The sequence below is a fragment of the Nycticebus coucang genome, chromosome 4 (assembly GCF_027406575.1).
Source record: "Nycticebus coucang isolate mNycCou1 chromosome 4, mNycCou1.pri, whole genome shotgun sequence".
NCBI lineage: Eukaryota > Metazoa > Chordata > Mammalia > Primates > Lorisidae > Nycticebus > Nycticebus coucang.
In genome coordinates, this window is record NC_069783.1 from 30,108,196 (window position 1) to 30,120,493 (window position 12,298).

The window sequence follows — 12,298 nt, forward strand, 5'->3', positions numbered from 1 at the left end:
CTCAGCAAAAGCAAACAGGGCATAGAGTTTAACCCCAACCAGACAAATATAAAATCTCACACTAAGGCAAATTTACCTCAGTTCATTTAATCCAGTAACATCAAGTCCAGCTTTCAACAAAAAATTACAAGGCATACCAAGTCTAAAAAGACAAAGAGAATATAGATCAGAACCAGACTCAAATAAGCCAGAATTTTGGAATTATTAGACCAGGAATTTAAAAAAAAAAAAACTATTATTCATATGCTAAGAGCTATAATGGAAAAAGTGGACAACATCCAAGACAGATAGAGAGATGGAAACTCTAAGAAATAATCAAAAAAAGGAAGTGCTAGAAATCAAAAACACTGTAACAAAAATGAAGAATGCCTTTGATGGGTTCATCAGTAAACTAAACATGGCCAAAGAAAGAATCAGTCAATTGAACAACTGTTTTGTTTTTTTTTTTTTGTGGTTTTTGGCCGGGGCTGGGTTTGAACCCCCCACCTCCAGCATATGGGACAGGCGCCCTACTCCTTGAGCCACAGGCGCCACCCAAACAACTGTTAATAGAAACTTTCCAAGCTGAAAAGATAAAAAATAAATAAACAAAAAAACAGGAATTAAAACCATGTAACAGAATATCCAAGAATTATGAAGCAATTATAAAAGTTATAAAATTCACAATCAGGCTGGACAACATAGAGATCCCATTTTTACAAAAATTAAATGTTTAAACTTAAAAAAAAAATTCAATGAGGATGAAATAGAGAAAAAAGAATAGAAAAGAGGAAAGAGCAATTGAACAAAGTAAACTGCAAAGAAAAGAAAGAGTTGTAGGCCGGTCACAGTGCCTCACGCCTATAATCCTAACACTCGGGGAGGCTGAGGCAGGTGGAACCTCAAACTGCTTGAGCTCAGGAGGTCCATACCAGCCTAAGCAACAGTAAGATCCCTTCTCTAAAAATAACCACGTGCTGTGATGGGTGCCTGTAGTCCCAGCTACTCTGGGAGGCTGAAGTAAGAGAATCGCTTGAGTCCAAGAGTTTGAGGTTGCTGTCAGCTAAAATAACACCAAGCCTCTCTACTAAGGGTGACAGAGACTATCTCAAAATAAATAAATAAATAAATAAATAAATATCTTAGATACTTACTTTTTTAAAAAAAATTATTTATAATAGTCAAAAATTACAAAGTTTGAAAGTTAAATGTTCAAGAACTGAGGAAAGTATTAGACAAATAGTAGAAAGTCTTATGTATAGCCAATAAATTGGAGTAAAAAATGACAAAGAAGTATGTATGTTCATGATACAAAAATAAGGTAAAAGAGCATTTGATCCCATGCTTGAAAAAATACATACAGTACTGAAAATGAGAAAATAGTTAATAATTCATTATTATAATCCTTTTGTATACCAAGAAATGTGCTGGGCATAAGAGACAAAGCATAAACTAACCGCTCCAAGCAAATAACAGATTAGAAAACAACCATGAGAGAGAGAAAGACTTTCTCTGAATGCTATTTAACTATACCATCTATAAATATAACCACCAAAATTCTTCCTACCTCTAAATGCTCAAAAATAGTCTATTTCTCCCTCCACTGAATTTAGCCTAGCAACTCATTTTGACCAGTATGATAAGGCATAAGTGATGCTGTACCAGTTCTGTGCTTCAATATTAAGAGGACTGGAGATTTCTGCTTTTGTTCAGTTGCTACCCAAAGTGTTATGTAAAAACAGTGTGTCCTGCTAGAGAAGAATGCCACATGAAGAGAGAGGCCCTGAAGGGTGAGTGACAAGAGATGACGATAAAAGAGAACCAAGATGAGAACTGGAGTACCTCCGGAGGCAACCAACACCATCGCCCCAGAAAGGGAGTGAAAGTACCTTGCAGCCTTCAGCCTAAGTACCTGCTTCAACTGGCACCAGATGAAATACAAATAAGTTGTCTCTACTGACTCCATACCAAATCTCTAACTCATAGAACTATGAGCTAAAAATTAGACACATTGAGATGATTTGTTATGCTGCAATAGATGAAACCAAAAAACAGGGAGAAAAGAAAGTGCAGATGGCTAATATAACAGAAATCTAAACTACATTAGCTTTGGGGACTGAGAGATAGGTGGGAGCTGGAAGGATAAGGAGGAGATTGCTGAAGAACCTGAAAGAGCATTAAGGAAAATGCTACCGAAGGCTGGAAGCAGGGTAACCCACATTATACACTGGCAGAGCAATTAACAAAACTGTTACATAAAGTAACTTAAAATATACCTCAATGGATCTGGCTAAGAAACTTTCCAGGTAATATTCAAAGTGTTAGTGGATTCTTTTATAGATAAATATGAAAAGGTACAAACAGAAAATTATGAGTTAAAGAATGAACTGTTGGGTGGGCATGGTGACTTAGACCTGTAATCCCAGCACTTCCCGGGGGGCTGAGGCAGGAAGGTCACTTGAGCCTGGGAGTTCAAGACCAGCCTGAGCAACAGGGTAAGACCTCTGTAGAAAATTAAAAAATTGACCAGGTATATATATAGCATTGTGCACCTCTATTTCCACCTATTCAGGAGGGTGAAAGAAGATTTCTTGAGCTCAGGAGGTCTGCAATGAACTATGACCAAACCACTGCATAAAGACCTTGTCTCAGAATGAATAAGTAAATAAATAAATAGTTTAGTTCATAAACAGAATTTAAAGGGAAAAAATTTTTTTATTTTTTATTTATTTATTTTTTTTTGCAGTTGTTGGCCAGGGTTGGGTTTGAACCCACCACCTCCAGCATATGGGGCCAGTGCCCTACTCCTTTGAGCCACATGTGCTGCCCTAAAGGAAATATTTCTAACCAGAAATTGCTGCATTGAAAAATAACTGTTTCTCATCACTAGCTCTTCAGATAGCAAAAAACTGTCAAAGCAATAGCATAAGGACGAACATTAAATCTAGAGCACTGCCAAGAAAACATGGCCTCACAATTATCATAACAGAAATACATCTGTATTACCACAAACCCAGTGGCTTCCAAAAGATCTTTTGTTAATATTTTAGGAAGTGCTTACCCTCTCAGGTATGCAAAAGAGCTTCTAATAACTTACAGGACCACTTACTTGGGGACATGGGGTCCAAAGTAGAGAGAGTCTCACCTCAGAAAGAACTGTGGGTGTGACTTCTGTCTAATGGAGTATACTTACAATCTGATATACAGGAAACTGGGCACAGTGGCTCACACCTGTGATCCTAGCACTGCAAGAGGCTGAGGCAGGTGGATTGCCCTGGGTTCACAGATTCAAGACCAGCCTGCGCAAAAGCAAGACCCCATGTCTAAAATTAGCTAGACGTTGTGGCCAGCACCTGTAGTCCCAGCTACACGAGAGGCTGAGCCCAGGAGTTTGAGGTTGCTGCAAGTTATGATGCCACAACACTCTACAGAAGGTGACAAAGTGAAACTCTGTCTCAAAAAAAAAAAAAGAAAGAAAGAAAAGAAAACTGACAAAGTATTTAAAGGAGTACCATCAGTTTAAACTAAAAAAAAAAAAAAAAATATATATATATATATATATATACACTATTCCAAATAAAAAGAAGCCTATAGGATTTCAAATTTACTCAGAGGTAAAGTAGACTGAGTCTGCTACTCCAGGACATACAAGGCTCATTTTTTTTTTCTTTTCGGAACAGGCTCAAAAGGTTAAGGTCCATTTCTTAATGAAAAGCAAAAATGACTCAGAGAGTAGAGACAACACCAAAAAGGATCTAGTCAAAAGATTAAAAAAACAATGAATTATGAAAACACTACCAGAAGACAGAACCAAGCCATCATTACAGAATATTCTCTATTCCCTACTTGGAGTTCATAATTGCTTTTGGGCCAGAGACTGCTATATGATGCTTCCTATTCTTTTATTCTCCAACGGGAAGATCCATTGTGGTTAACTATCCCAATCTCAAAATTATATATTGTTTACATATATGGGTCATTACAAAAGTTTCTGAGATACACTAAGATCGAAAACCGTAAAATCCACATAGATGGGAACAAATGAAGCTGTGCCCCCACCCCCACCCCACCAACACCAATAAGCCAAGCAAGAAGAAACTCACACAAGTGAACCAGAAAGAATGCTGTTGATTGTGTTTCTTGCAAATGAAATAATGGACCAGCAAGGGTGGGGAGAGTAACCTGTCTTCTCAGTCCACAGATCTCCAAATCAAGAGGAGCCATACCCAAGAAGCCTCATCCTAATGTGGTGCACACACATCATAAAATAATGGATTTTGACCATAATTAGATGAGATTTCTGGGCATCCTAGGAGAGTTAGGTATGCATCACATGTTAGAAAGACAGGAATTATCCACCAGAGGAAGAACTACGGCAGATCATCTACAAAGATGGCTGCCAATCATCTCTCCTATTCCTGTATATATATATTACTCCTCCTATCAAGAGGTGGACTCTTTTTTCTTCTTCCCTTAAATCTTGGTGATACAGTCATTTTATTTGCTTTGAAAGCCATTCAATAGAATGGTGCTATATAGTTTCAGGTGTAGGCCCATAAAAGGAACAGATACTTCTCGTTTTCTTCTTTTGTTACCCAGATCCACCAAGTAGACTAGACTATCTTTCCTGACCAGTGATTTTCAAGTGGTGTGCCACAAGAGGATTTTAGTTGTGCTAGAAAAATTTTAAAGATCATTAAATTATTTTCAAAAGAAGTTCAAAGCACAGTAAGCATAATCTTTTTTTTTTTTTCACTTTTTTTTTTTTGATCAACATAATTGAAGTGTGCAGTGGAAGTTTAATTACAGGTTCAAGTGTGCCGTGAGATTAAAAAAAGGTTGAAAAACACTGTTCTACAGAGTGGGCAAGAAAGTCTTAGCTGATAAACAGGAAAGACACCCAAAGAACAGATGAGGGGTCTCGACTAAAAGCCACCACTAAAGCCCAACACCAACGAGTGAGGCCGTACCTAGGATCCTCTAGCCTCATTTAAGCCACTTCAGTCACATCTCATGGACCAGAGTAAAATGTTCCCTGCCCCAAAAAATTATAGCAATAAAATGGTTGTAATTTTAAGCCAAAATATTCTAAAATAATTTGTTAGAAATGGATAAATGGACATAGGGAGTAAGTGCAACAAATGCTACCAAGCCCAAGTATTTTAGTACTATCTAAAAGTCAGTGTTAGGAATCCTAATGTAATATGGGAGTAGTTTATTTAATGCTAATTAAGAGGAGGAATTGTTAGCCTTAAGTTCTACTTTCCTAAATTTTCCACAGTATACATGTTTTACTTTTAAAATATCAAGAAAAATGTCATTTTTTTATAACCTCCTTGAACATACTGTTCTCAGCTCATTGCTTCTATTGTACTGCAATCTATTCAGTCTAAACCACATTTTCTCATGATAAAATATACAAACATTTCAGCAAATAAAAATATTGTATTATTTTTTGTGGTGAAGGATGTGAAATTCTGATTGCACCAACAATCTAAGAAATAAGCAATATATAGTAGAACCTCTCTAAGTTGACCATCCAAAGAACTGTAACAAACTGGTCAGCATACAAAGGCAGTCAACATAAAGAACTAGGGCTACTAGAATGATACATATATGTGGTGCATGTCTGTCTGATCTATGAAAATTAGGTCAATTAAAGGGGGTAGGCAATATAAGCAGGTGGTCATCTATGGAGGTTCTACTGAATCTGGTTTCACAATTTCTGAAGAACTAAAATGTATTTAACGGCAACTTATAATAACATTGTCTGTAATTTAATATCACACTGAATATTCAGGTTTATTTAATTCTTCATAGTTATCGTTAACAGATGTGGATAACAAAAGACTGAGAAAAGTTAATAATATTTTGAATACAAAATTAAGAGTGGGAATGATCAAAAACAATCTGTAATAATAAACTAAAACCAAGAAGAAAAATATTAAACAGAAATAACTGAGGAGACATACACATTTAGCATTAAAAAGAAAACAACAACACAAAAGTCTGAGAAAGATAATCCATCTTAATAATAAGAAAAGGCCTCGGGTTTTAGCTGATTACAAGTACATTAGCCAAGAGCAAGAAAGCCATATGAGCACAAAAAGTGTTAATGTAATTTGGGCTTCTTTAATATATTTAATTAACAAACGTTTACTGAGAACCTAAAATATAGTGTATTTTACCAGGAGAATACAGGGAACAAATTCAGAGAAGGAATAATCTTATCATATTTAGAATTAGTCAATCTGAATATAAAATATTAAGACCACATAAAGGAAATGGTTTTAAAAATTAGAGAAATGTGACCTACAAAAGAGAAGACCTTCTAATTCCAATGTTGCATTAAAACAAGAAAGAAAACGCTTCAGTTTTTTTTTTTTATTTCATCAAAATAAATTAATGACTACTATGTGTTAAGTATTGTGATAGGCACTGGGATAGACAGCAAAATAGATACTGTCCCTGTCCTCACTCTACTTAGAGTCTAGTGAGTACCCTATCACTGGAAGACATTTAACAGGTACCAAATAATACTCTGTCAAGCATATTACATGTATAAGAGAGACGTGTGTACTTATAAATGATCTCCAAAATTGCTTCCAAACCTAAAATTGTATGCTTGTAACACTGTACTATAAAAGAATGCAATTGTTATTCTAAAATAAAGATACATTTAATAAATAAAATGACAAGCAAAGCAAAATACACACACACACACACACACACACAGGTTTTTTATAGTACTTCTACCTAACAAAACAACTTGTCAGTTCATATGTTTAGCCTTCATGGCAAACTACAGTCAACAATTTTAAGCCACATTAAGATACTCCAATCTCAAATTTTTATTTCATTTCTGAGTAACAAAAAGAATTTTAATCACCTTAGTCTAATAATTATTTTACCCTACTTAAAATAATTCCAAAGAAATTAATGTCTGACTTCTCTAAGATTTCTTATATCAATCAATATACCTTTCCATGGCTTTAGCTGTATAAGGCAAATGCATTTCAATACTGTGTTCATCTTCATCTGTCTGCAGAGACATGCGTTCAAACATTCCTGTCTTCCATAGTTCTCCGTAAACTAAAGAGATTTCAAAATATATTAAAACAAATATATTAATGTATATCCTTACCCTGTGAGATTCCGCCCAGTAACATAAAACTACATGCTTGGCAAGAGAAAGAAGTACCATATTTCATTTTTATTTTAAAAAAGAAGAAATTAAAAAAAAAACCTAGATTTTTACATACCAAATAAAACAATGGTATTTATAAAGACATACTCATCATTTGCATATGTTACATAGTTATATTTTAAAAATTAATTTAACTTAATTGGTTCTTTTCATTATTTCTAAAATCACCTCTGAGTTTAGGCTTTTCTTTTCTTTTTTTTTTTTTTTTTGAGAAAGAGTCTCACTTTCTTGCCCCCAGGAGAATGCTACGGAATCACAGTTCACAGCAATCTCAACACTTCAGCTCAAGCAATCCTCTTACCTCACCCTCCCAAGTAGCCGGGACTATAGGCACCTGCCACAATGCCTGGTTGTTTTTTTAGAGACGGGGTCGTACTCTTGCTCAAGCTGGTCTCAAACTCATGAGCTCCAGCAATCCACCTACCTTGGCCTACCAGAGTGCTGGGATTATAGGCGTGAGCCACCTTGCCTGGCCCAGGATTTAGGCTTTTCCTTAACTTTAATAAGCACACACTAGCAAAAACATAATCATAATTCCTTCCAAAATATGGGAAAAACACTAGCCTATTTATGAAATTAATAGTTTTTGAGTTTTCTTTTGTTTTTAAATAAAATGTATGATATTATTTAACGTTTCAGGTGTCTGCCCTACCAAGAACAAAAAATTCTCACTAAAAATGTCACTCTCTTCAAAATTCAAAATTAAGTGCACAGGATAGATCAGAACATAAATCCACCACAGTACCAAGTAAAAGACGTAGTAACTCAGGCCCTTCTAATAAACTATACTTAAAACTGGATATTATAAACAAGAAAAAGGGAATATTTACTCTGTTAGAAAAACATAATATTAGAATATTTTTATTTTATCATAGAACAAAACCAACATTTTTTATAACCAGAACCGTAAGTGGGTTTACCTATACCAAAGGAAAAAAACAAATGGTGCTATGACCTCTTTTCTACAAAATTAAACTGGCTAAAAATTCTCATTTCTTCACTATAAGGCTTTCCAAAATTAAAATTTTCTGAATATCCCAACATGGATTTTATAAATAAAATATATGCCCTAAAATCACCTTAAGGAATAAGGATAATAATATTCTAGCTTCATTAATAAGTTGCATGCTAACAACAAATTACTAATACTGTATGATACTTAAAACCCCAAATTATAAAAATTTAGGCCTAAAATAAAGAAAAAGCATTAATCATTTCTTTTGCAAATAAATTTTCATTCTACAGAAGAAACTGCTGCAAAATTTCTTAAAACAACAGCACCCCTAAATACTTAAAATAAAACTTGATGAGTGTGAAGAAATACACACTAGGTTCATAAAGGTGGTTACTTCTGGGGAGGTAATTTGAGTTCAGGATGAGCTTGAAAATTCTAATTGTGGACAATGAGTATATTAGTATTTGTTATATTATTCTGTATTTTAAAAATTATTCTCCCTCAGCATGCATGGTGGCTCACATCTGTAATCCTAGCACTCAGGGAGGCTGAGGAGGGTAGGTTCCTTGAGCTCAGGAATTCAGAGACCAGCCTGAGCAAGAGTGAGACCCTGTCTCTAAAAATAGATGGGCGTTATGGCGGATGTCTATATTCGCAGCTAGTTGAGAGGCTGAGGAAGAGGATTGCCTAAGCCTAGAAGATTGAGGTTGCTATAAGCTATGACGCCACGGCACTCTATCAAGGACAACAAAGTAAGACTCGGCCTCAAAAAAAAAAAAAAAAATTGCTTTATCCAAAAATCATTTGATGCCATAGATGTATCCTAGACCTTTCCATTACTGGATAATAGAAATAAAATAATTTATTTTAAAAAAATAATAATAATAATTAAAAAACATATTTAAGATTTGTATATTATCTTTCATTCAGAGCTTCACAATTAAGAGTCTCATATTTTTCCCCACAAAAATCACTTGAGAAAAAATATAGGTGTTATCACCATTATCAATTTACAGTGAAAAACGTGATATATATAGAGAGAGGTTGACTAACATGACCAGAATCTTTTATTAAGTTGATGTGGGAACTAATTTCTCACGGTACAATAAATATCAAGCATTCCCTGAATATAAATTTATCTGCCACAGTCTGGACATTAGTAGATTGAACAGATTTCTATAGCTAGTAGGAAAACACTAGCTGTCTTTTAGGGATAGGAAAGATTTTCTTGGTTTTTGTTTTATGCAGATTAGTTGCAATAAATTTTATTCTAAAAATTGAGAATATTACTTATTACATTCATGTTTATACTTTTTTTTAACTAACTTACAATTCCTATTACTTTACTTTAAAAACTACAGTGTTTCTATATACTTACTCTTTTGGTCAATACGAAGGTCATAGAGAGGTGTCCTATATACATCCACACTGGAAAGTGCACATCGAGAGAGGGGCACATGATGAGAAGGCCCAAGGATGAAAATTCTCCGGCTAGGAGATATACAGAGAAAAACACAGAACAATTGCACTTCTACACAACCTTATTAAATAAAAGAGGAAAACACTAAATAATTCTACAAAAATTACTCTTCCTTTCTGATTTAACACTTACTGTTAAGGCCTACACTGTTCTCCCCAAGATTAATAGGTTGAAATCTCAACCTCAGTCCCTTCCATGTAGCTGTATTTGGAGGTAAGAGCTTTAAAAAGGTAATTAAGTCTAATTGAGGCCATTAGTGTGGGGCCCTAATCAAACGTGACTGCTACCCTTACAGGAAGGAAAGACACGAGGGGCTGTCTAATCATGTCTGAAGAGTCAGCAAGAAGATAGCCAAGGAGAGAAGCCTCAGGAGAAAACAAACCCTGCCAGAACCTTGACATTAGACTTCTAGCTTCAGAACTGTAAGGAAATAAATTTCTGTTGTTTAAACCACCCAGTGTGTGGTATTTCACTATTGCAGCCCTAGCAAACTAATATACCTACTAATGATTTGCTTCTTGGTTATTAAAGTTCAATTCCTTATTACTGTCTTCATGTTAGAAGGCTTTTAAAAAAAATCATGTTCAAGACCTAGAAATGCCAGCTACCAATTTTTACAGTAAGCCAACTATACAAAAAATAATCTCTGTATTCACAATGGCTAGGATAAAGAAGATTTTCATAAGTTGTATTTTATTAACTGGATTTTAAACATCTTGGCTATTAAAATCTCAAAATTCTAACACATTCTAAAATCATTTTCTAAGATCCATAACAACTTAGATAAAATTACATAATAGCACAGAATTCTAAAAATCCATATAAAGTATCATTACAAAGAAACATTCTGGCAAAGTTATTTCCGTATTTCTTCCATGGCAGAGAAAAAAGGCATCTTGTTGAGAAAAATTCTAATATAATAAGCTTTCTCTATTCCCAATCAAAAAGTCTTTCTCAAAAACAAACTTGATTATGTGTTATTTTCGCTGTCGTCTAAAAAAAATAAGTAGCTTAAATCTTTACAATCTCTGTATCTTGACATCAGAAATAAAATTAACTTCCTCTCACTCCAGCCTGGGCAAAAGAGAGAGCAAGACCCTTTTTCAAAAAAAAAAAAAAAAAAAAAATTAACTTCCTTTCATTTTATCTTGAACATCCAAACAAGCCCTAAAATCTAAATTCCAAAACTATCCATTATCTCTGTTCTCTAAGATTCAAATGAACCAAATTCCCCTACCACACACAAACAAGAAAACTTACGGACCCCAAAACCCAAAGCTATTAGAAAGAAGAAAGTATATAATAGTCTATATACCTAAAAAATTAAGTATTACTCCTTGTTCAATGAATGGACAAAGACTGAGAGATGAACTAGCTCTTTCACAACAAAAATTAGCAGGCCAAGAAACTTGTGCCTTACCAATGTATTTATTCTGATAAAATTCTACTACAGCTAAGAAAATTAACCTATTTTTTGCTATATGTTACTTCACATTTTGAGGGAGCAAGGAGGAAATAAGAAAGTTGTGGGTAAGTGATTCTCAGTTTACAGTCCCCAAAACCCTTCAAGATATCACACATAGCAAACATGAAAGACTTCACTCACAGGCTGTTTCTGATCAGAAACATAATCTCTTTTTCTAACCCTTGCCCTCCAGTATGTTAACAGAACTTCTAATCCTCACTTAGTGATTTCTAGTTATCACTTCTATTAATTCAATAACCATTTCAGAAAAAATAGCTCAAATCTACAGAATCCTAAATGAATAAAATAAGAGATATCACCCTGATCTCCCATCTTAACAACACATAAGTAACATGACAATTTTTAAAATAAATATTTAATGTGGGACATACATAATGGTAACTCAGCAATGTGAAAGGTAACTTGGCTAAGGCCAGGTAATATATAAACCAAGAATCAAGAATGAAAAGGAACACTTTTCTGACTAAGGAATGTATTTCTATGAAAAAAAAATACAGAGGGATGGAATATTTAAAATAAGAATGCTCTTGGAAAATCTAGAACATATAGTTAAAACATATAATAATTTTTAGAGTATCAATCTAAACTCAAAGCATAGATGAATTTCATAAGTGGCATAATAAGATTCTAACAATGGCCAAACAATAAGCATTGCTCCAGAGGTCTGTTGGAAGCCTAATTAACTCCTCTGATACCTGACTACTTTCTTTCCCTGCCTTTTTGTCAGACCCAACCTAGATGAGGAGAAAACAACCCCCACCTATCAGAATCAACCAACTATGTACCTAAAAGATTCTTTTAAGTTTAGTAGAAACTCACCCATACCCTCTATAGTAAAGTTCCACATTTGATTAAAAGAGATGAGGAAAAAAAAAAAAAAAAAAGGTTTAGGTATCATCAATATAAACCCCTTAAAAGTGATATACCCAAAAACAAAACAAAAGGCTAGATATAACTGAAAAAGAAGTAACCAGTTAAACCAGTAGGAACCTCAAATGTTATAATCTCTTATCTAAATGGTAATAAAAGAAAATGAATAGTACACATTAAAGTTCAAGCATTTTCTTTATTTCTTTTTTTTTTTTCCCCACTAGATTGCTAGATTCACAAGCACCATCACCATAAGAATATTCTGGAGAGGCTGGGCGCAGTGGCTCATGCCTATAATCCTAGCACCCTGGGAGGCCAACA

General features: G+C 34.4%; 1 protein-coding gene across 1 annotated transcript in view; it reads right to left on the reverse strand.

Annotated features, from left to right (window-relative positions):
- MEMO1 (mediator of cell motility 1) overlaps nt 1–12,298 on the reverse strand; it is a 144,819-nt gene that overhangs the window by 39,220 nt on the left and 93,301 nt on the right. The window contains 2 exon segments of the mRNA XM_053588048.1: nt 6,960–7,071; nt 9,520–9,632. Coding sequence (XP_053444023.1) covers nt 6,960–7,071; nt 9,520–9,632 — 225 coding nt within the window.